This window comes from Dysidea avara, chromosome 10 (genome assembly GCF_963678975.1).
Source record: "Dysidea avara chromosome 10, odDysAvar1.4, whole genome shotgun sequence".
Classification (NCBI taxonomy): Eukaryota; Metazoa; Porifera; class Demospongiae; order Dictyoceratida; family Dysideidae; genus Dysidea; species Dysidea avara.
The window spans coordinates 4,466,720-4,491,798 of record NC_089281.1 but is presented as its reverse complement, the minus strand read 5'-3'; the positions used below and the strand labels follow the sequence as shown (position 1 = coordinate 4,491,798).

The 25,079-nt window shown below is 37.0% G+C and overlaps 1 protein-coding gene across 1 annotated transcript in view; it reads right to left on the bottom strand.

Annotated features, from left to right (window-relative positions):
- Positions 1-297: 297 nt before the first annotated feature.
- Positions 298-25,079, bottom strand: part of LOC136237221 (uncharacterized) — a 42,168-nt gene continuing 17,386 nt past the window's right edge. The window contains exons 19-37 of the mRNA XM_066027546.1: positions 24,001-24,058; positions 23,793-23,948; positions 23,554-23,633; positions 23,384-23,493; positions 23,231-23,335; positions 23,104-23,182; positions 22,932-23,046; positions 22,474-22,554; positions 18,992-19,101; positions 18,246-18,300; positions 16,146-16,204; positions 15,833-15,997; positions 15,657-15,785; positions 6,753-6,883; positions 5,629-5,760; positions 4,241-4,364; positions 4,095-4,191; positions 549-656; positions 298-489 (exon numbers count right to left, since the gene is read on the bottom strand). Coding sequence (XP_065883618.1) covers positions 422-489; positions 549-656; positions 4,095-4,191; positions 4,241-4,364; positions 5,629-5,760; positions 6,753-6,883; positions 15,657-15,785; positions 15,833-15,997; positions 16,146-16,204; positions 18,246-18,300; positions 18,992-19,101; positions 22,474-22,554; positions 22,932-23,046; positions 23,104-23,182; positions 23,231-23,335; positions 23,384-23,493; positions 23,554-23,633; positions 23,793-23,948; positions 24,001-24,058 — 1,962 coding nt within the window. The 3' untranslated portion in view covers positions 298-421. The remainder of the gene's footprint in view (positions 490-548; positions 657-4,094; positions 4,192-4,240; positions 4,365-5,628; positions 5,761-6,752; positions 6,884-15,656; positions 15,786-15,832; positions 15,998-16,145; positions 16,205-18,245; positions 18,301-18,991; positions 19,102-22,473; positions 22,555-22,931; positions 23,047-23,103; positions 23,183-23,230; positions 23,336-23,383; positions 23,494-23,553; positions 23,634-23,792; positions 23,949-24,000; positions 24,059-25,079) is intronic.

Genomic DNA, 25,079 nt, shown 5'->3' with positions numbered 1-25,079 from the left:
GAGTTGCAGATATTTCAATGGATCTCCACCCCAAGAAGGCAACAGACTGCAACTGTATTCAAGTGAGAGTTAGTCCAACATGTAAAAAGCATTTAGCAAATTATTTTGAAGATATCACATTAGAAACCTATACTGACCTACTACTGATGTGGTCACGCAGGATCTGCAGTTTAGTAGCTAGCTTACCAGTGATGTTATCATGTTAACTACCTTGAACTCTCCCAAAACGGTGCCCACATGCTCCTCCTGGTTACTGCATGCCACCTCATGAGCCACAGCTACTACATAACTACAGTATTTGACACAGTTATTATAAGCAATGGTAGTTTAAAATACATCATTGCACTTACTGACGTAAGTCACAAACATTCACACAAGTAATGTGACACAATAATTATTAATTTCATTACTACACAATTGTTTAAAGAGTAAATTGAGATGGATCTACCAAACAGTTTTGTTGGATATCTTCTACTGTAGCAGGCACAGCTAAAAAAACAGAAGTTCATACTTGCAACAAAACACCATAACATTAACTACTAACTCACCAAGAGGAGTGAAATCTTTGTTATTGATTTCTGCTTTGGCAGCTACGATAGCTTTCTTCACAGCAAACAATGTGGAACTACTCATACACATTGGAGGTTCACCACATGCTACAGTGGAAACAGTTTGAAATTAGCTGTGTAAAGGATGTTGACATATAATTGTGCATATAGATATGCACAATAGCAAGTGGGGAGGGAGTGTTGAACTGCACTATAGGCTATAAAAAATAAGCCCGTAAAGTTAACTGCATACCTTCGTTTCTTCTCGCAAACCTGATTGCTATTGATTGCTCAGATTTAACACCTTAAATGTTTTGACGGATGGTCCACATGGAATCGCAATGGCTGAAATTCCATCTAGAACTGTCAATGCAGGGGATGGCGACCACGATGAAATATTGAATGAAATCTCAACCTCGCTCGAACATGATGAAACCTCATTGTTTGCTTTCCCGGTTAGCTGCTTGTGTCTTCCTCTTTGTATGGTGAGTTCCTTGGTTCTGTGTGATGTGCCATACTTTTCTCGAGTACACTGTTCTTTCACTTGAAGGTGTAGACTAGAGTGAAGGTGTAGTACACTGTTCTTTCACTTGAAGGTGTAGACTAGAGTGAAGGTGTAGTACACTGTTCTTTCACTTGAAGGTGTAGACTAGAGTGAAGGTGTAGTACACTGTTCTTTCACTTGGTAGTCATGTACACAAGTGTGCACACTGAGCTTATAATTAGTCACCAATCAACACAAATTACTGAGTCATTTGAATGATGCCATAGGACTTTATGGGCTTATTTTTCACAGTGTATACCACAGTTCGACACTCTCTCTCCCCATTAGATATAGTTAGACACAAATGGCTAACTGAAACACAATGAGAATAATGCTAGTAGCACATAAGTATACATGTCAAGTTGTTACTTAATTTACAGTGCAATTATATGGCTAGTTGAAATTACATAAGAACTATGCAGGAATATTGTCCCAACAATCGTTAATTACTTAGAGAGCATCTAGCTATACACACCACACTGCAAGCAGCAAACTTGGTTAAAAGTGTAAGTCATACGCCTTCATCTACAAACAGCACAGAAGTCTGAAACAATTTGCAAACCACAACATAAAGTGTATTATAGATATCACTACAACAATACAGACTAGTTAAATCACTGCAGCAAGTGCAAAAAATGAATGAGGGTGAGGTCAAGAGGCAAATATAACACAAGGAAAAGCTGAGTGCTACATTTGGCTCAAGAACACACCCAAATGCTGTAGTGCATGAGTGTACATGCCGTTTTAACTGGTTTAATGGATGAATCTTGAGTTGCAATCAAGAAGATAACCATTTATCACAACCTGGAACACCATGATAGAAAACTAGTGCCTACCTGTGATGAGCAGAAGGTTATTTGTCATAGCTAATAGGATTTACCAATTAAATTTATTGTAATTTTGTATTTCCATGAATTATTTTATAATTCTCTAATTATGTTGCAGCTATATAAAATAAAATTTTTGCCTTGTTATAACTTGTAAAATGCATTTCACAACAAGATACATTTCACAACAAGATACATTTCACAACAAGATACAAGCAGACACGTTCATAGAGGTTCTGTTTCTAGGATAACTGGATCTTTCCTGGAGTAGTGCATGTTATCATGTACAAAGTGTAACCTTTCATAATAGACAAGTATTATTAAAAACAACTTAGAAGAAAAAAACTTATAGGCAGCTGGATATAGAAATTTAAAAAAATTACTGAAACTTGATCTTTTGTCTGCCTGCCTGCCCGCCCACCCGCCTGCCTACCTACCTACCATCCTGCCTACCAGTCTGCCTGTGTGTCTGACCACAGTTACAAGGCTGGAAGTCAAACACACGGCCACCATTTTACACCACAACAACAAACTCACCAGTGACATGTGCCTTTAGGGGTTTTAATGAAGTGTGTACCCTCTGCGCCTTGTCTTTCCTTTTATCTTCAATCTGGCTGGTCTTTGTCCTTCTTTGTGCAATGAAACCATACTGAGGCATTAATTGTCCCTGTCAACACTTTCTTTGAGCAGCATATTTAGATGCTACATACTTATTTAAGTGCTCATGCTCAGTGGATACCTGTAACTTCACGATAGGTTCAATACTACGTCTATTAATGCAAACTTGGTAATTAATATCGATTGAGCACCGAGACCACACCTCTTAACAATCTATTTACTCAATCATGATGACACACCCTTTATTATTGCTCTAGCTGTATTGTAATGCTAGCACAATGACATTATGAAATAGAGACACACATCCTGGTAGGTGAGAGGCTGACTCGAGATACTGTAATATAGCAGTCATAATAGAACAGTTGGGATTCCTTTGTTTGTTAGGGCTGGTTTATACAGACTTAGCTGTTTGATAACTTTGTTCTGGTTACTGTTATGTAAATAAAAACAATATAGTCAACCTACTTAGTTTATAGCGAGAGAGTACTTAGATATATGGTTACTAAGTAGTTCTATGTTTTGAATGGTTAGTATGATGTGATTCGGCAATTCAGCCAGTGGTCTCTAAAAGTTTGAGTTATAAATCAAACTGCCAGAAATATTTATTGTACTTATTGATTTTTTTGTAACTGCTAGGGACAGACCTTGTCCCCTAGGCACAACCAGCTGGAGCTGTCTGCCCAGTATAATAATAATTATACAACCAAGTACTAAGAATAATATGAAATGCGGTTAAAATTACATCATAAATAATAATAATGAATAAAATATATAAATAAATAATTAATGTTTGGCAGGACCAAGGGTGTATGGAATTGTTCACAAATCAGATACAAACTGAATGGGTGTGTTTAACTGATTTGTGGCATGGGGAATCTGCAGATCAAAGTGTCCATTTGTAACAAGAAAGCAATGCTAATATTGGCTATCGCTGAGCACTGTGTACAAGGAACAATTTTACTCATGAATTACTTTCTTGGTGGTTAGTTAATTCATTAGTAGCTAGTTTGTTCATTAGTAGCATGTTCGCAATGCATGAGCGCAAGGTGCCAGTGTATTGATGTCAATTGCTCCAGCCATTGTACTGCTTCACATCATTTAGATACGTGTAGCTGGAGTGTCGTTGACATTCAATGCTGAGTGGTGCAGTGATATAATAGTCTTTATTAGCTTAATTTATTGACGATGAGTGTGTGATATTGGATACCGAGTCAGTCCAGCAGTTGTACTGCTTTCCATTCATTCAGATGAGTGAGTACTGTGTGGATATTTATTCCAGGGTGATTCATCTCCCTAATGCATTAACCAAATTCATTGCCTTGTATTGTGACTTTCTGTGTTGGTCTGGTGTATGGTTTCGTTTGATGACTGAACTAATCAATGGCTATATTGTGTGGTCAAAAGTAGGTATGTAGCCATGTCACACCCATTTGTAAACCAGTTTACAACTGATTTGTAACACTGACACCAGCCTTTGATCTTCCCATGCACCATACTACAACTACTATTATATATTCACTACTATATATACATCAAAATAAATATGGCATGTTAAACCTTTTGAGCTCAGTATTCCCACAGGATTAGGAGCATTCTTGAGTAATTCCACTCTAAAGTCAATTGGTATATCTTTACACTCAGGAGGTTTATACTCCTGTTATGAAATGTTACTAATATAATATCTACAAATGATAATATCATACCCAAGTGTTGTGAGTTAATATTTCTCCACTGTCCTCATCATAGGAACATTTCTCTGTCAACCAGTAACCCAGTCCCATGATATATGCTCCCTCCACTTGTCCAATATCAATTTCAGGATTAATACTAACAAAAATTCACTATAGGTACTATTAAACATTATAACATAAAATACAACTATCAAGGTTGCTGCTTCATAGTAGCATCATACAGTATGATTGTAACTGTATAGTAGGGACCACAAAGGAGTAGGTGTGGCCATGAAATAATATCACCCAAAAATCAACTTCTATTTTCCCTTACGACGATGAGGCAGTATTGGTGAGGTAAAACTAAGCCCAAACAAGCTTTCAGATTGACCCGAAACACTTTCAACAAGTTGCTATGGAATCTTAAATTTTTTTATTCAACGGAATTTTCTACTGACTGGCTGAGTAAGTAAGTAAGTAAGTAACTGACTGACTGATGCCTTCAGACAAGCGTAACTTGATAACGGCTAAGGCTACGGGCTTGATTTTTTCACTGTTTGATGTCGCTTCAGCCCGACAGGTGCCTTTTGGCATACTGCAGTATGTACACTGCATTCATCATGGACTTACCAGTGTCCTCCTTTGTGTCCAATTCATCTTTGCTGACGGAAAAGTGTTGATTAGACGCGAGCACGTGATGGCTTCCCTTCGAAATGGAAATCATCCGTATTTTTTATCGTGGCTATTTGATATGCAGAGGTGCTTTTCAAACAGTTCTTGATTCGTACTGCTGTGTAACGGGTTGAACATAGCCTACAGCGAAGCATAATGGATATTTCGCTTTTCAGACGATAATTAATATGATTGTGGTGCGTGGTACGATTTCTTTATTTTGGTATGCGTGATTTGTATAGGTGCTTTTCAAACAGTTCTTGATTCGAACTGCTGTGTAATGGGTTGAACATAGCTGACAACGAAGTGTAATGGATACTTCACTTTTCACACGATAATTGATATAGCTGGGGTATCCGGTGCCTTTTCAGATGCGGTATGCATGGGTTCACCAGTCATAATAAAATTATTTCCAAATAAAGTTTAAAAACAAGTACATGAAAAAAATTTGGAATTTTCAACTAGAGTAGGAACCATAGCACATCGATAAAAAGTACTGAAACAAGTTGGAGTAGTCCATGATATTAAATCACTGTAAAACAATAAGAAGTGTTATATCCTTACTGTGCATTTCTGTTATGGTATCTTGAGCACAGTAGAGATATAACACTTCTTATTGTTTTACAGTGATTTAATATCATGGACTACTCCAACTTGTTTCAGTACTTTTTATCGATGTGCTATGGTGCCTACTCTAGTTGAAAATTCCAATTTTTTTTCGTGTATACTTGTATCAATACAAACCACACCTTTGTCCACAGTCAAAGAGAATGTCAGTTCTAAGCACCTCAACTTCTCCAGTTAGAACATCTATTTCAACCTCAGTACAGTTTACACCATAAGTCATGTAGGCAAACACATATTGTGTTTTCAAGTTGACCCTGCACAAAATTATATATATATATATACATACTGCATAAGAAACACCCAGGATAATGTATACATGCATGCACATACACAGTGTAGGAGTCTGTATACTGTATAGGCAGCAACAATATTTTTAAAGGACAAACACCTTTATTTGGAAGTGCTGTAATTCTATGAGCAAATCATAGTAGGGATCATGGATAGTTTGCACTTATAAAAATATTTACCAGAAATCAACCTCACAATGTCTTTGTGGTGGGTGCCTTGGTAGTAGCGGTTAGGTAGAATAAAGCCCAAAAGTGTCTTCAGATGGCCAAAAATGGTACCAATAGGTTACTACAGAATTTTAAAAAGCAATAGTCTACTGACTGACTGACTGACTGACTGACTAACTAACTGCTTGATCCCTTCAGACAAGTGTAACTCAATAATGGCTAAGGCTATGGGCTTGATTTTTTCATGTTGATTCAGCATGACAGGTGCCTTTTGGAATACTGCAGTATGCATCATGGACTTACCTATGTGTCCTATTTCTTATCACCGATAATTAATTCCCACAGGTCTAGACTGAAGTAGGGATTAAATGTCCACTAGTATATATATTATTTTCAGGTATAAATGACCTCTTTTGTTTCACTGCTTCTATTTCTATGAGTCCTAACCTATGCTTAAATTGTAAATATTAGAAATATGATACCTTAGATTGTTCTTACAAGCAAATTCAAATAACTATTTGCAATTGAATTGTACATAAGTATGACTGTTCTATTAGAGTGGTTGCATGATTACTCTATTAGAGTATCTTGGATAAATTCTCACTCCAGTCTCAACCACCATATGCAATTAGCACTGTTAGTAAGTTAGTGCATCAATTATCATATTATTTAGGGTACATACATAGCAACTTGGATCACAGAGTGAGGAATAACTAAACAAAATTTTTATGCATATAACCATAATTGTATCCACAGACGAACTATTAATTTGCTATAAAGTAATTACATACATTGCTTTGGCACTCAGATCTACTCCATCAGACTGACAATGTGCAATTAGATTCTTCCATGTTGGGTTGTCCATCTTCTGTCTGACTGGATCAATTCTGCTGTTCAACATTTTGCATACAGTGATCACTCCCTAATAAAAATATATTACATATGTCCAATAATTACACATTATCATTAGCTAATTGTTTCCCAAAACATGCTCTGTACAAATTTGTATTAGACAAGTAGAGTTTACTTTGATGTGCGGAGGTCTCTTATTTTTCAAAGAAACCTGATATCAGGTATCTTATAATTACATAACCAAGTAATAATAATAATAAGAACGTGACGTCATAAATAATTAAATACTTAATTAATTAATTAATTAATGTCCAGACGAAACTGCATAGTGCACACAAGAACACTCACCGGAATTAAGTTAGACGAAACCCGAACGTCAAATTGAAGTGAGCGTTTTTTCTCCGGTGCCTTCGTTAAGCAGGGCACTTTTCTAAATAGTGCCTTTCTTCTAACAAACATTGAACTCCTTAACAACAACTTTCCAGTGCAATTCACTCAAAATCCACGTTCAACCCGCAAAACAAGTTGTACACACTGCGCGTTAAACAGGTCGCCAAACACGTAAAACCTGTCTGAATACATAGCAACCAGCCGTACGCGCGCCATTAAAATATTTTTGTTTATTAAGTAAAACTGAAAACGTTGTCTTCCTGCCTTGAACTGCATTACTTACACTTACAGGTGTTTGAAGGTTAGTCCTAACCAGTTTGTTTACCGCATGGAATGCCATGGTTGGAATAAATTTCTGTCGAAGTACTAGTCTGAATAAAGTGTGTTACTGGTGTTACCAGGCACTGTACTGCTTTCTTCGGATGGGCTAAATGTTTCACAGTTGTTGTACAATTACAGAAGTTATTTTTATGTTATTTTACAATAAAACAACTAGTAGTTTCCTGTTACTTGTCATACATTTTTTTGTTGTAGTGCAAAGAAACAAGCAGGGCAATGATAGACAGTACGCAATGGAGAATAGCGATAGGTACTCATCACCTCCGGTGGAGGCGTAATTCTAATTACGGGTTAACAACTTTAGGTGAGTACCATGTAGACAAATTAAAGTTCTTCATTACGGTATCGGTTAAGGTATTCATTACTATGCATGTTTTTATTACTATGCTACTGCTGCTACAAGCAGGTGATGTTGAAAGTAACCCAGGCCCAAACTTTTTAAGGACTAGTCCAAATTGTGATGAAAAAGTGCCGGCAAGAAAAAAGTTGTGTAAATGTGGATACGTGCTTAACAAAAAAATAGGTAGGCCTACTGGCACCAGTGCAGAAGCGGGCTTTAGGGTAACTGTATTGTATTGTATTGTATTAATGCTTTACAGTGACCAGCACTGAAGGTCTGCAGCAACATGTGCTGCAGCCTTAGGATTACCTAACCTAATTTCAAGGACTTAGACTTAGTGACTTATAGCTGAAAAGGTGTAACAGAAAAGGGGCCTAAGTAAGGAAAAAAAATCCCTCCAGCCCCAGGAATCGAACTGCAGGTCACCCAATGTCTAGTCGGGGCCACACTTAGTCTCCTCCAGGAGGGATGGATTTTCTTCCTTAATCCTAAAGTATTTATTGTATTAATGCTTTACAGTGACCAGCACTGAAGGTCTGCAGCAACATGTGCTGCAGCCTTAGGATTACCTAACCTAATTTCAAGGACTTAGACTTAGTGACTTATAGCTGAAAAGGTGTAACAGAAAAGGGGCCTAAGTAAGGAAAAAAATCCCTCCAGCCCCAGGAATAACCACTGGTCATGCTGTAGGTACCACTGCAGAAGCAGGGTATGAGGTTTCTAATGGCCGTACTGTAGGTACCACTGCAGAAACAGGGTATAAGGTTTCTAATGGCCATACTGTAGGTACCACTGCAGAAACAGGATATAAGGTTTCTAATGGCCGTAGTATAGGTACCTCTGCAGAAGCAGGATATAAGGTTTCTAATGGCCGTAGTATAGGTACCACTGCAGAAGCAGGGTACAAGGTTTCTAGTGGCCGTAGTGTAGGTACCACTGCAGAAGCAGGATATAAGGTTTCTAATGGCCGTAGTAGAGGTACCACTGAAGAAGCAGGTTTTCATGTTTCATGTGGAAGACCTGTGGTATATAAATCAAATACAAGTGACAAACTAATCACCACAGATGTGAACTGCGTGTCGCTTAGTGATGAGCTCCTAGCTTTAGGAAACAAGAGGATTGCACAACAAGTTCGCTTTGACTCTAAGCCATTAGCAATTGGGATGTGTTACTGTTGCGGCAGTATACTTTGGTCCAGAGTAGATAATAGTCATACCAACCTAGTAGACATCAAGTTAACAGAGGGACAAATACCAGCAGTAGCATACCAGAAGGCAATGTTATCTGCTGGTAAAGGTTTACTAGAGTACCGTCATAAAAGTGGTAAAATGTATGCATGTGCTGTATGCAAAACATTAAAATGCCCTTCAGAATTTGAATTTCATGTTGGAAAATATGAAGGCATAGATATAGAAGAATGGGATATGAGATTTCCTGAAGTCATATCGAATTTAAAAAATCCAGTAGAGCATTGTCAGATAGCGTTATAGCGTTACATGCCTTCATGTAGGGCATGCCTTCATTAACATGCCTTCATTACATGCCTTCATTGCATGCCTTCATTACATGCCTTCATGTAAATACATGTAACGTACATGTGCATTCCCCCTATACCTTCAAATTGTTTTACACGTTAACAAATTTACTTGGTTATGTGTGACCCGGTCCTAGTAATAATAATAATAATAATAATAATAATGAACTTTACAGTGTACATATACATACATACATACAAGTTGCAGGTGTTGGTATGGTAGAATCGGGACATATGGCAGCACACTGATGGTCCACTGACATCCTGTGTCAGTGGCCAGAAGCTAAATTGTAGTAGTGATCAGCTAGATTACTTAAAGGGGGGGAAATTAACAGTTAAAGGGAGTTGAAGTTAGGTTGGTGAGGAATCTTTGAATACTTTGAGCATGGACATAGAAATGAAAAAGAGCAGGTGTTGTTGGAGGTGAAATTGGCAGTGAAATGATTCCACAGATAATCTAAAAGTTTGGCCTTTATCTTGAGTGGGTTGTCCTGATAGTTGATAATGGGAAGGGCATTCCAGATGCGAGGAAGCCGGTTAAAATAAAAGTTACTAGTGGAATTGTCAGATGATCTTGTTTGGAGTAGCTTGTTTCCAGAAGCTAGACGTGTGTGACCAGTTGCAAATTTAATGAAATTATTGATGTCAAATCCATTGTGGGGGTTGTGGAGATTTTTAAGAAAGAACATCACATCATTTACATCAAGAATGTACATCAGGGGTAGCATATGGAGATTAATAAGACGAGACTTGTAGTCAGTAGAGTAATCATTCAAAATGTATTTAGTTGCACGCCTCTGAACACGTTCCAGTTGCTGAATATGCTTGATTAGGTGGGGTTTCCAGATGACCGAGCAGTAGAAAAACTGGGATCTAACAAGAGAGGTATATAGTTGAGATTTGGCTTGGACATAATTTTGTAGGGAGAAAGATCTTCTTAGAAGTCCAAGTACCTGATAGGATTTGGAGATAATGTGGTTATAGTGAGCATCCTATGATAGGTCGCTTGATAACATAATTCCTAGATCTTTGTATGCATCAACACAAGAAATCTGGGAGGTGCCGATATTGTAAGATGTTGGAGATTTTCTTTTAAAAGATAGCAGAAAGATTTTTGATAGACCGAATAGAAGATTCCAGTGGGTACTCCAAAAGTTTAAATTATTTAAGTCTTCTTGAAGTTTAAGTGAATCTAGTGGTGAGGAGATAGTTTTGATACATTTGGTGTCGTCTGCAAATAGAAACAATAGACAAAATTTAATGATGTCCGGAATATCATTAACACATATGAGAAATAGAAGTGGGCCAAGTGTACTTCCCTGTGGGATTCCGGATAGAACTGGGAGAAGGTGAGACAAAGAGTTGTTGATCTTCACACACTGATAACGATTAAGTAGGTATGATTCAAACCATGACCAAAGCTTGCCAGAAATTCCAAGTGATCGAAGTTTGAATAACAGTTCCTTGTGGGGGACACTGTCAAAAGCCTTTTTGAAGTCAAGATAGACTACATCAGTTTGGTCATTAGTACTATGTATTGTGTTCAACATGAGAAGTAACTGTTGCACTGTGGATCGATTTTTTAATAAGCCAAACTGCTGAGGTGAGAGAAAACTTGAAATGTAAGAAATGGTTTTGTTGCAAACTAGTTGTTCTAATACCTTAGATGTTATACAGAGTAGAGAAATTGGACGATAGTTAGTAACTTGAGTCTTGTCACCAGATTTATGTACAGGAACAATCGTATGTATGCGCCATTCATAAGGTATGGAGCAACTATTTAAACTGATTGTAAACAAATGGTGCAATGGCTTAGCAAGAATGTTAGCATATTGTTTGAGAATCCTAGGGCCAATACCATCAATACCAGTGGCCTTGTCAGTATGGAGTGAGATAAGTGCTTCATATACTTCCTGTTCAGATATTTGGATTAATACTAAGTGACATCTGACAGATGGATCAATTTTGTCAGGGTAGGGTGGGAGTACGAAGTCTGAGGAAGTAAACACAGAGAAGAAATATTCATTAAAAAGAGAGGCTTTATCAGCACTGTCAGTGGCAGGAGCACCGTTATAAAGGACAGAGGATGGTATAAAGCTGGATTTTTTGACACTTCTTATATATTTGTAGATCATGGAGTTATTATTTGGTGCAAAGTTGTTTATTAACTTTCTTTCAAACTCTGATCTGGCTTTATGGATTTCATCAGACAGTGACTGTTCAGCAGTGTGTAAATGATTCCTGATACTGGAGGAGGGAGATCTGCGAAGTCTTCGTTTAAGAGACCTGATACAGTTAATCTGATGTCTGATTGCTGGAGTGAAATATTTGGGCTGATGAGTAGCATTGAGCTTGATCTTTGGAATGAATCTTGCCATGGCATCGCATAAGGAGGATTTTATATATGACCAGATAAATTCAACATTGTTAGACTGGAAACAAATAGAAAAATCAATATTGCACAGAAAGTTAGTCAGGCCATCGTAGTCTCCCTTATTGTAGTCAAAAATGTAGATTGGTTCAGAGGTGATACTGTGCTGGGAAGTTGATAACTGGAGTTTGAAACTGATTAAGTAATGGTCAGACTTTGTTACCAGATTTAGATCACTAGATATAACAATGTCTGTGACTGAGTCGGGTGAATTAGTGAAGATTAAGTCAAGGGTATTGCCATGAATATGAGTTGGACTGTCAATAACTTGAGAGAAATCATATTGGAATGAAAGATCACATAAGCTTGAAGAAAAATTGCAGTTACTAGACAGAGTGGCCCAATCAATGTCTGGGGAGTTGAAGTCACCAAGTATATAGGTCTTTACTGAGGATTGCATTGTAGTCTCTAAATAGGACAAGAGATCCTGCTTGTATACTTCAGAGCAGTTAGGTGGGTTATAAATAAGGCACAGGTTAATAGGTTCATGCAGCATTAGCTGGACAGTAAGAGCTTCAACTTCATCAGGGATGCTAATAATTCTACTGGGGATCGTCTGTTTAATTGCTATCAGTATACCTCCACCTCTGGTTTTACGATCGTGATGGTAGATTGAGAAGGAAGGGGGTAAGATTTCATTGTCGTAGATAAAATTTGACAACCAGGTTTCAGTGATTGTAATAATTTGAAAATCATGCGAGAGGACAAAACTTGACAGATTAGTTAACTAGTTTACTAGACTACATGCGTTCCACAAACAGGAACTGAAGTCTAGTCAATTTGACTCTTCCATAGGGGATGTAGCGGAGACTGAGGAGTTGGTGGAAGCATTTAGGGCATTGGATGTGGCAGTGTTTGAAACATTGGTCACAGGTTGGAGGCTTGCAGATAGTAAGCAGAGTTGAGAGTTTTGCACTGCTGCATAGAGCTTATGATTGATGTACAGACCGTTCCCACGAATTTTGATGTGCTTGCTCTCAGTGTCACTATCAATGAGGCTTCGTCTCTCTTTTAGTAGGATACTTTCGATTTTACGCTCCTCAGCTGACATGTCAGGTTTGATTGCTATACCAGATGACAAAGAACTTTTACATGATAGAACAAGGGTAGCTTCAAAGGCTCTCAGGAATTTGACTAGAATGGGGTGGGGGCGAGTATTGCTTTGATCATATTTTCCAAGTCTGTGGAAGTCCTTCATTGATTCAGGTGTAATAGATAGCTTGAGGTCAGAGAAAACTTTCATCAAACAGTCAAGGTCATACTTCGTCCGGTCGTGCTTACTAGTGTTTGCTGGTGATTCCTTTAGGCCATAAACAACAACATTGAATTTCTAGTCAAGTGATGAAGCTGGTTTTGGGATAGATAGTTGATTATTGTTTTTAAAGGTTGTAGTAGGGTTGGCGGCAGCATTTTTAGTTGGTGCAATTGGTTGGCTTGGCTTGAGGACTTGGTTGGACCGTTCGGTACCAGAAGTCACCTTAGCTTCAACATTTTGTAGCCTCTTCACAAATGAAGTTTGTTTACGAAGGTCATCTTCAATCTTGGCAATTTTAGCTTCCAAAGCATTTTGTTTGTCTTGCATTTCGTTAAAAATTTTTAGAGCTCCAGTGACTTTCGGTCGACAAGTGGTACAGAAGAACATGATATTGGGCAATGAGTCGCTGAGGATATCATACGCTTCGTCAGAGATGCCAGCACATCAACTATGTTCCCAATGGTAGCAAAATTCACATAGCAAACCGTTATCTTCAATTGATTGGTCACAAGAAATACACGACTCGGTTTCCGCCTCAGGAGTGACCCCTTCTTTAGTTTTCTTGGTTGGTGGAGTGGAAATACCAGTTGATCTGTCACGTTTCTTTGGCATTGTGGCCGAGTTAGACATGAAGGTCGAGAGGATAGATGAAGGGAATCGAGAGAATTAGAAGGATGAGAGAGAGCAAAAATAACACAACCAACTTGCAATAACACGCACAAATGTTTCTTATTGGTAAGAACATGGACTCAATAGGACAATTGTTTACAACTATAATAGACCCACAGTAATGCAATTAGCCTCTTGTGGACAATTATTATTTAGCACATCAGTATTAAAACACAAAGGTGAGCCAATTATAATGAAGAAATTACACTCAGGTACTCCCAATTTAGTAGCTAATAGGGGATTAAACCATTGTGATACTTGAAATAATTTAATTTGTTAGTTGGTGGCCTTCACCATAATTACATTGCACCCTGTAGACCTAGACAGCCATGCCGGCAGTGGCTATTTACATTTGCTTCCATTCTCACGCATCTCAAGCCTCAAATACAATTTTGCAAACCTGTATCATGCTCCAAAGCTTGCTGTGACCTCAAACCTTTTGCTTACTGAAATGCCCTCAGTTTTTATGATAGAAACTCTCTATGCCACCTGACTGCTTTTACACCATTGTCTAAAATACTTAGACACAATTAGAACACTTTATGAACATCAAAGTGGATAATTTAGCAATAATAATGTGGTGTGTTACATATAGATAATAACTACCTCTGTGTATAAAGGTATGTATATATTACCATATTTACTTGGTTAAGGCATCCTCAAGGATTTAAAACCATTGGTGACATCAAGAATTATGTACCTCAGCTGCACCTTGGTATTTATTGACATCACTTCTAGTTTTTAAATCCTCAGACACTTATTATGAGTGTCTAACTATTACACAAAATGCAAATGTGTACTCTATTACTATTAGAGTATTACAATAACATTACCAAAAATCATGCAATACAATACGGAGACTAATACCATACCTGTTTCACTGCCCGTACAAAAGTCTCAATAGTAGCAGTGAAATTTATCCCGTATTTCACTGGTAGCAGTGAAAAAGTTGTAATTGCAATTTCATTGGCTAGAATTTATGTTAACAATTAGTGTTGACACATGTTTAGTACATAGTGACAAATTGCGTACATAGCAACACTAATGCATATGCAGCGAGTATGGTATTAACTGGGAATAGCATGGGTAGCAGTGAAATTTTGGATAAATACCACTCTTGTTGTATTGGAAATGGTAAATTTCACTCGGCTTCGCCTCGTGAAATTTATCCCCATTTCCAATACAACACTCGTGATATTTATCCCAAATTTCACTGCTACCCATGCTATTACTAGTACAAATATAACAGTTGGTCACTGGACATTGGCCATCCAAATAGTCTGCATGTCTGACCATAAATCAGTTTGGTCAGACATAATGTCCTAGCTATCAAAAGTAAAGGGATGGAGCCTAAGGAATACAGTTTATCTGTGTGGTTTATGGCTTGTACTGCTAATCATAACTACCACTTGGTTGCTAGGAGACACTACATTCTTACAACCCAGGAGGGGGGTGGCTGAACATTATATTTGTCTCTGATACAATACACTTATAAGTCTGTCTTCAATAATCATCTGCATATAGAAAGAAGAAATGTGAGTAAAAACAAACCCTAAAGTAGACCATAGGCTGGTTTTGGGGCCTTATATATAAAGTACAACAATAAGTGAAATTCACACAAAACAGCTAAGATGTGAAAAAAAAAAGTTGTGCCTTGAAAAGCCTGGGTGAAAAAGTCATGAAATTGAAGGTAGTGGCCAAGAAATAGCTGCAGTGATGTTAATGCTAATAATTTTAATAACGGCTGCGTAAATTTTTTTAGCATCAACATAAAACTGCGCTCTTGACCGCAACCTTTGATTTCACAACTTCTTTCACCCAGGTTTTTTAAGGCCGCACTATTTTTTCACATCTTAACTGTTTTTGCTGTGGATAAATGAAATACCTGGCAATTGATTTCACTAGTAGTTGATCCTCCAGTTGCAGTCCCATTAGGATTAGTCAATACATTGGTTGGTAAAATCTTAACATAATCCAGTGGTATTCCAAGCTCTTTAGCAGCAACTTGTGCTGCCTGTAAATTTAATTAAATTAATAGTAGCAAGCTAGATTAACAATCACCTTAGTGTTAATCCCTTGTCCAACTTCTACTCCACCATGAGTGACAGCTACTGTACCATCACCAGCATAAATACTGATCATTACTGTGTAAAATCCTATGTCTTTCCAAACAGCACCCCATTTCAATGGAACAACAGAAATTCCTTTTTTCCTCCAACGATTTTTCTAAAATAGTTTACAAAGAGCCCATAAACACTGTAGGCACAACTTTTTACCTCGTGAAATGTATGGGCTACTGAGTTTATTCATCACATGTATTAATATACAATGTTATTCCTGTAGACATATTGTAGACTGTGTGTGCAGTGTGTACCTTATTGAAATCAGTAACTAGTGCTGTTCTATCAGCAATAGCAGCAGAATGGTAGAGATCTAAGGAACAACATGCATTAATTAGCACAATGCAAGTTATCCAACTGTGCAGGCATTGACAGATTAAAAACACGTTTGTTCTATCTAGGGGTGAGCCTATTTTGCTTTTCTTTCTACCTATTTTTCTTTCCAGCAATTCTTTTATTTCTTACCTATTTTGCTGAGCATCAGTAAAAATTAATTGCAAGCATGTGTGACTGCTCTATTAGAATATTTCATGCATAGTGACTGCTCTATATTAGAGTATTTTGATCTCGATCTTTAATCACCATTTCCTATTAGCACATGTTGTCCTAATACTATGTGTGACTGTTCTATTAGAGTATCTCGATCTTTTTCGTACAAAATGTGCTAAGTCGCCATTCCTAGGTGTTAATTTTCCACATATTTTCCCAGCATTTTGCTCTTTGCTTTTATCAACATATATTTCCAAAAATTTTTCCAGCAAAATTGGCGCATCCCTAGTTCTATCAAAAATCATCACCATCCAGCAACCAGAACCATCTTTAAACATCTAGGATTCATTACCCATGGGCAATAAGCATTCTTCTGGTGTGTTACAAACAAATGTCCATATCTCTTCAATGATAAGATGTATTATATAACTACAAAAGTACAAAAATTTGGAATTTCAACTAGAGTATGAACCATAGTACATCAATAAAAAGTACTGAAGTAGTAGTGCATGATAGCAAAACAATAAGAAGTGTTATATCCCTACTGTGCATTTCCATTATAGTATCTTGAGCACAGTAGGGATCTTATTGTTTTGTTGTGATTTAATATCGTGCACTACTCCAGCTTGTTTCAGTATTTTTATTGATGTGCTATGGTCCCTACTCTAGTTGAAAATTCCATTCTTTTGTGTATGTGTTTCTTAACTTTTTTGTGATATAAAATTATTATGAATGGTGAACCCACGCATACCACATCAAAAGAAAAAATGGTGCCATGCACTCCAGTTGTCAATTATCATCTGAAAAGTGAGATATCCATTACACTTCATTGTCAGTAATGTTCAACCCATTACATAACATTATGAATCAAGAACTGTTCGAAAAACACCTCTGCAATCAAAGTAGCCACTATGATAAATACGGACGATTTCTATTACAAAGGGAAGCTATCACACGCTAATGCCAAATTGACACCATTTGCTGTCAGCAAAGATACGTGGGACACAAAAAAGGACACTGGTAAGTCCATGAAGAATGCATTGTGCATACTGTGGTATGCCAAAAGGCATGTGTCTGGCTGAAATAATGTCAAACAGTGAAAAAATCAAACCCGTAGCTTTAGCCATTATCAAGTTATGCTTTGGTCAGTCAGTTGGTCAATTACTCAGTCAGTCAGTAGACAATTTCATTTTATAATTTAAAAAAATTCATAGCAACTTGTTGAAAGCATTCTGGGTTGATTTGAAGGCCTGTTTCGGCTTAGTTTTACCTAACCGATACTGCTTCATCGTCGTCAGGAACCTAACCAATACTGCTTCATCATCATCAGGGAAAAGTTAGGCTGGTTTTTGGGTAATGTTTTTCATGGGCCATGCCCACACCTTTGTGGTCCCTACTATACAGTACTATTGTACTGTATGATATGCCAGCATGATGTGGCTATCTTCATGTTTGTAATCTATAGTATGCATGGGATATGGATGTGGAAAAGAATTACACACTTTTAAAGAGACAATTAAAGAGACTATTCATTCTTCTTCATTTTTATCCACTACGTTTGTACAACATTTGGTTCAGCAGTAATGTAAGCCAAAGCCCTTTAATGTAGCAACTTATTATAAATCCTGTTTATTTACTTTAACTTTGTTATAAAAATAATGTACATGCACATATACTTTAGTGGCTTTGTTAAGTTAAACTCAACCTGTTACTAGTGGCCTGTTAGACTGGTAGGCAACTTATCATCAGACAAAGCACTGTAACTTACACATACTTAGTGTTACAGAGTTGGAAACAACATTAAGTGCACTCTGTTTGATATCTGTTGTAAAATTGAGAGTATGTGTGTGCATGGGTTAACATACTTGTCCACATATCTTTAATATTGCAGTAGTTCAGTGGTACTCCATATGGGGTAACCTAAAATAAAGTATAAGAGAGGAAAGCATTTACATGGCAATATATGCATATACAAACCACCAAGCTAGTCAGACATGTGTAGACATGTCTACTTGTACAGCTATTTTCATTAGCACTTTCATTAGCACTTTACATGCTCTTATCAGCAGTGGCACATAAAAGTCAGTTGAGCCTTGATTTTAATTGATAACTTTTGTTACATGGACCAGCAGCCCAAACATTTAGTAGCACGCTGCAAAGTCTTTTAAACACTAAAACTGTTTATCAAAATTCGCTTTGATATGGGTAAAAGCAAGTGAATTATAAGGCTTTAAAAATACCCCATACATGTAGTACAGATGATTTAGATGTACAAATAAGTTTACAACGTAACAACATGCTACATAACCATTGGGAGTGAACACATGTTCACCTATTTAATATCACTGTATTTGGTGGGGGCTCAGGTAAACGCATAATTATTGTTACTGTGTACAGTAGAACCTCAGTTATCCGGACCCCACTTATCCAGATTCTTAAACTACAGAAATGATTGTTCTATTAGAGTAGTGACTGTTCTATTAGAGTAGTTGAATAATACTGACAGTTTCAGAGGTATGGACTTTTCAGACTTATGGATCACCCTTAGTCCAAAGGGGTTTGGATAACTGAGTACATTATTCAAATCATGTACAGTATGAGTATACTGTACCTGTCCCTTCTCATAAAGATTCTTCTGTTTAACAGTTTCTGATGGTATTCCTAATGCTTCCCCAATATGTTCCATAATTGACTCAATCATGAATATGGCTGGAAGGCTTCCTATTATGACAAATAGTAGTATAATATTATGTTTGAGATTTCTTTTAAACTATAGTTGTGTATATAAAGCACATCATTGGATATTGTGTTTGATGTGACCATAGTTTTATTATCAAGTCAATGTTTACTGTAAATACTATCCATGCAAAAACAACTAAGCTGTACAAAAAGGGTACGGCCTTCAAAAGCAGTCATTATTAAATATATCATCATTAACATCATTTTAGCTATTTCATGGCTGCCACCTTTGATTTCACATCCAGACTTTTGAGGACCACACCCTTTTATACAGCTTGGATGTTTTGCATGGATTCTATTTCTTTTTGTATTCTAAATATCTCCATTCAACCACAGACTGGCTTTGAGGCTTGTCATATACACTTAAATTAATGATGATAATATAAGAAAAACTAGTGCTCTACCAATATACTAAATTACCTACTGATCTGATACCAAAGCCAAAGGATCTAGTTATGCAATAATCAATTAGCTATTGCTCTTTACAATTAAGTTTGCGCTTGCTTGTTCATGCTGTATAAAGTTTGCATTGTAGTACCTGCATTGTAGTGCCTGTATTTATTTGCAGTAATGCTTTATAACAAAGTAAATTCCTACATAGGTATGCATATTTGTCTATTAGGAGTTTTAGTGACTGTTCTATTAGAATAACATAGAAAATGTGATAGCAGCAGCTCAGTGGCTAAGGATTAGGGTGTTCACTATGGAGATATCTGATTCGAATGTTGTTCAACAGTTTTCATGTGCCTTTTTTACCTTCATGGTGACTGTTCTATTCGGGGTATTGGTAAAACCTGGAGGGGAATGGGAGTAGGAGTGGGAGATTGCATGGGAACTGGGAGCTCATGTGCACTAAAAGTCTAAAACAATGAGACATCTAATTAGGCCTTCTTGATTCAACCTAGGGGTACATGTTTATCCCCAAACATTGTCATAGTCTACAGGTTTGGAAAATCGATAGAACAGTCAACTGCAAGAGTCTCATTTTTAAGTCTGCCAGTATCAAGTTAATTTATTTGTAACAAGACAGTAAAAATTGTCTGACAGTATTACCTCAGAGTTTCTGAATTGAAACTTTTCAGGGAGCATTATAGAATGTCAGCTTGTATGTTGTAACTGATTTGCTTCAACGCCATTTGTAACTTTTACTGCTTAAGTTTGCCCACATGCATTCTTTGACCAGCTCCACTTTCCCATATCTTATTTATTCTGCCAACATACTGTTAGTCCAGTTGGGAATTACCAACTTTGTGTGTACAGGAAGGGACATAAGGCTATGATACTAATTTGATAAGGCTAGGCTACTTCAGTATACAAAAGAAAAAGAACAGATATAATTTTGGAAATGCAAATATAAGGCAACATAGTGGAGCAGTGAAAAGACTGCTGCTGTTATATAACCCCATTAAACAAATAAAAAATTATTAGTCAAGTAGAACAAATCACAGAGAGAGAGGATTAACATTGCCAATATTATTGTAAAGGACTTTAATACACTGTTTATAAGCATCGAAAGCTAATGTAAGTTAGACATGGAGTTGAGGCATACAGCTCTTGATACAGCTACATTGTACAGGCGCTGATGGATGCATGACTTTCTGGGGTTAGCTATGATGCCCCTGGAAGGTTTGTAGCTCTTAGGCAATACCATTAAACTATTTTCACTGTGTTTTTACTAGCTACTTGCAGACATAAAAATGAGACTCACTCACTCACTGTTCTACTAGAGTGGTTGACTGCTCTATTAGAGTATCTCAATCTTTTGTATAAAACAAGCATTTACAATCTGCAGTTCGCCTGTAGACTATGACATTATGACAATGTTTAGGGTGATCATGTACCTCTGAGCCCTCTTTTAAATTAAGAAGGCTGTTTTGTTGTGAAATGATGCTTCATTGTAGTATAGTGCACTTGATCTCCAGCTTCCGGTTTTATCAAACTCCTGCTCCCATTCCCCTCCCAGTTTCACCAATACCGTAGTTTAGTTTTTGCTTCATAACTCTGTAGCTATCAGTGTAATTTCTTTTACAGTGTAAACCATAAAAGGTTTGAGCTATAATGATTAATCTTAATGTGCACTGATTTTTAAGTTATTCCCATAACCGATTTACCCTGGAAGTATGACAACAAGTTGGCCATTTTAAATGCAAATAATCATCCCTAGCTCTATGAATATTTATCAGATTTGCACCAAACTTGGTATGTGATTTTGCCACAATACATTCTTAAAGTTCACCAAAGTTCAAGAAATTGAGCAGCATATTTGCATTTTATAATGGTTTCTGTAAAGTGTGAAAAAGAACAATCCCCTCTTAGCCTCCTAAATGAAGAAGAAATTAAGTTGAAGCTTGTATTTCATGATTGGATAAGGTAATCTTGCTTAAATTTGATATGTGAGGTGCTGATGGTGGAGGGCATTTGCTGCACAAAAAAATGATTCCAATTCAAGAAGGTAACATGGAGTGACGTATGCATGAAAATCACATTTTCTTCCTGTAAATATACCCACGGTGTGGCAGGCCGGCTTTCTTAACCACATGACACACTACCGTGTGCCTTGATTAGTACAGCCAGAATACATATAAAAAATTATTACATGTTGAAATAAACCTTAAGCACAAGGCTGTGCATGAGGTTAACAGTATCCATAATTATACAGCTACTAGGGACCAGTCTATTTTGCTTTTTTCCCCACCTATTTTTCTTTCCAGCAATTCTTTTATTTTCCTCCTATTATGCTCCATATTTTGCTCAAGGATTATAAATTTTGCTCAGCACTGATCTTTGTTAATTGAATATTTCCAATTGCAAAGCTACAGTTTCGCCTTAAAGTGACTGTTCTATTAGAGTATCTCGATCAGCAATTACTTCTAACATGTAAAGCAAGAAGCTAGCTAATAGTGCTTAACATGTGTGACTTTTTTATTAGGGTATCTCAAATGTCACTTGTTCCTGTAACAATTAACTATGCATTGTCAATATTTTAGTGCATCTGACTGTTCTATTAGAGTATCTCGATCTTTTGTGCAATTTTTATGTCCACTTCACAAAAACTGCACCCAATATACCAGCATTTTGCTCATTGCTTTTACCCACCCATTTTGGCAAAACTTCTGCGGCAAAATCGACCGGTCCCTAACAGCTACTCAGGTTTTTTGTATCTATTAATTGATCTCAACTTGACTCTGATCCGTGTTTATCATACTTATCTGTGAATTCCCACTTAAAATACCTTGAATGTGGGTTTTGATTTTTGGTCCAAAAACACATTGTACATGTACAGTAAAAAGAGGGCAGAACAATTCCATAACTATGGACTACATATGTAAACATGTACTAACCAATCACACTCACCTGGAGATCTACAAGCTGTATTAGAAGGAGTGTCTGTCTTAACTGCTTTTGGAGTAATAAGCCAGTTGGGAATATGATAAGCTGTATAGAGGAAGTGCAAACACACTGAAGAACAGTGTAAATATAGCCAATTACACACATTTCATAATAATATTGGTTATGCAATCTCAACAAACATAGAAAGTTAGTATTGACTGACTATATATAGCCACATACAGTTGCATATCAAAGATTTTGCAATGTATTAAATTTGTGACCCCAAACCAGTCTTATAGCCAATCCGGATTTCCAAATTTGACAACTTATAACTTCTTAACTCTTTAATGAAATGAAACTTGGCCACAGAATTGTGGTATGCAAGGGCCACAAATTTATTCATAGGACATGTTATCATTTGTCAAATCATGCTAATTGGAATGGCTACCAGACTGATTTAGGTCACATTTACAAATCCATACCATTGTCAATAAACATCATGCCATCAGTAATTGGCATATCATTATTGTAACATCCAGAGTTTCCATAAATATTCATTATAATACCATTAATGGTACCATCATTATCAAACCCAGCCTGTAGCCATAAACCAAACGAATCCGTACAATTAGTGACAGCAGAAGATTTCCTCACCTGGTAAGTTGTATAGTATGGGAATCTCTTTCCCACCATTTTCATGTTGGTGTCAATGTCCAAGTGAATTTTCACTGGACTAATTGTGGACATCATATATCACAGAGCTGAACATGTTATTACTTACTGTCTGGTGTGGTATGCTGCAAGGGCAGATGCTGCAGCTACTTGGTGACTACGAGTAATTTTACCACCATATCCACCACCTACTCTCTTCACAGAAACATTCACACTAAATATAACAACACTTAAAGCACTGCATTTAATTCACAAACTTTACTTGTTATTTGGTATTCCTAGAACATCAGATACTGCCACTTGACAAGCATCAGGCCACTGGGTGGAACTGTACACTGTGTAGCTGTCATCTTCAGGAATACACAAACTGGTCTGCAGCCAATAAAAGTGGAGCATACTGTTGAATTACATGTATACACATGTTCACCATACCTGTGTTTCCATGTGAAAGTGATACTGTGTACCACATGATATGTTACCAGATATGGTATGGGCTGAGCTTGACATAGCATCTAATACAACACAGTTCATTTGTAATTAAGGTATAAATACTTTCTGCAGTCACACACACACACGCACATGCACACACACACACACACACACACACACACACACACACACACACACACACACACACACACACACACACACACACACGCACACACACAAACCATGTGCATTTCCTACAGTCAGAATACTTTCCTTTCCAGGAAAGTCATAAAAGGAGTTGTTCTGAATGGCCTCAGATATGGTCAGTATTGGTTTACCCTTAGATTTGTACTGGATCTTCACCATTTTAGCTGCTCGATCAGCATTAGCTTGAGTGTCTACATGAATATTACTCATTATAGTATACACATAAAATGATCCATCCCTCACCTGCCACAATAATACCAACTGCTTGGCCAGCAAAAGCCACTTCATCAACAACAAATACCTGTGGTACATATCAAGTTTTTAAATCTTTACCAAAATACTGTACATACAGGTGAGGAAATGTACAATAATCACTATCAAAATCACATATCTGTAATGTGCAGATAAATACAAACTGTCATTTGCTTGATGGCAATTAAACCAATATAACAAGTGTTCAAGCTTAAAAAGTACTTCTGTGTTTTATGTATATGCTTTAAATGATTTATAGAACTTTCTAGTCGTGTAGCTTCACCGGACTCGTAATTAGGCTTGTGGGAATTATGCTCAAAATTTTCATCATTATTCTATTCCGAATTTCTTTTAAAAACTTATCATTATGCCTTTTATTATTCCCAAAAATACTCATTATTCCCAAAATTATTCCTACTTTTTATAACTTGTTCTTCTCTTTAGTAAGTAAATTGTACAGCAAGACTTTAAAGTACTAAATCTAGCTGTGTCAATTCGTCAGAAAAGCTTTTTTGCTAGCAAGATGCTCAGTTACTAGTATAATGGGTAACGAAATATTCCACGCCGATTGTTCTATTAGAGTAAGTGACTGCTCTATTAGAGTATCTCGATCTTAATTTATTTTTATGCCAATTATGCTCTAAAATTGCATCAAAATGCTGGAATAGTGCTCAATTCTTTTACCCCATCATTATTCCCGAAATTATTCGGGCATAATTCCCGCATCCCTACTCGTAATTAACTCGCGTTGCACTAACTATTAGCAGCCTGAACGCACACGAACTAGTTTAACAAAGTAACTCACATGTATTTCACCATAGTTTGGCATGGTAGACGCTCATTGCGTATTTTGGCAGATTTTGCTCGCAACCCACAATCGATTCTATTGTGAGTCACAGTGAAATAATTCTGTGATATCTCCAGGACTTGTCCGTTTACATTAACAAACGTAACAGCAACGTTACCTTCTCCCACCCATCATCGAAGCATTTAGGTATGTCTATAAAAGCGATCCAGTGGTAAAACTCGTATTGGCTGGGGTGATTGATCACTCAGCGCGGCGAGGCTAT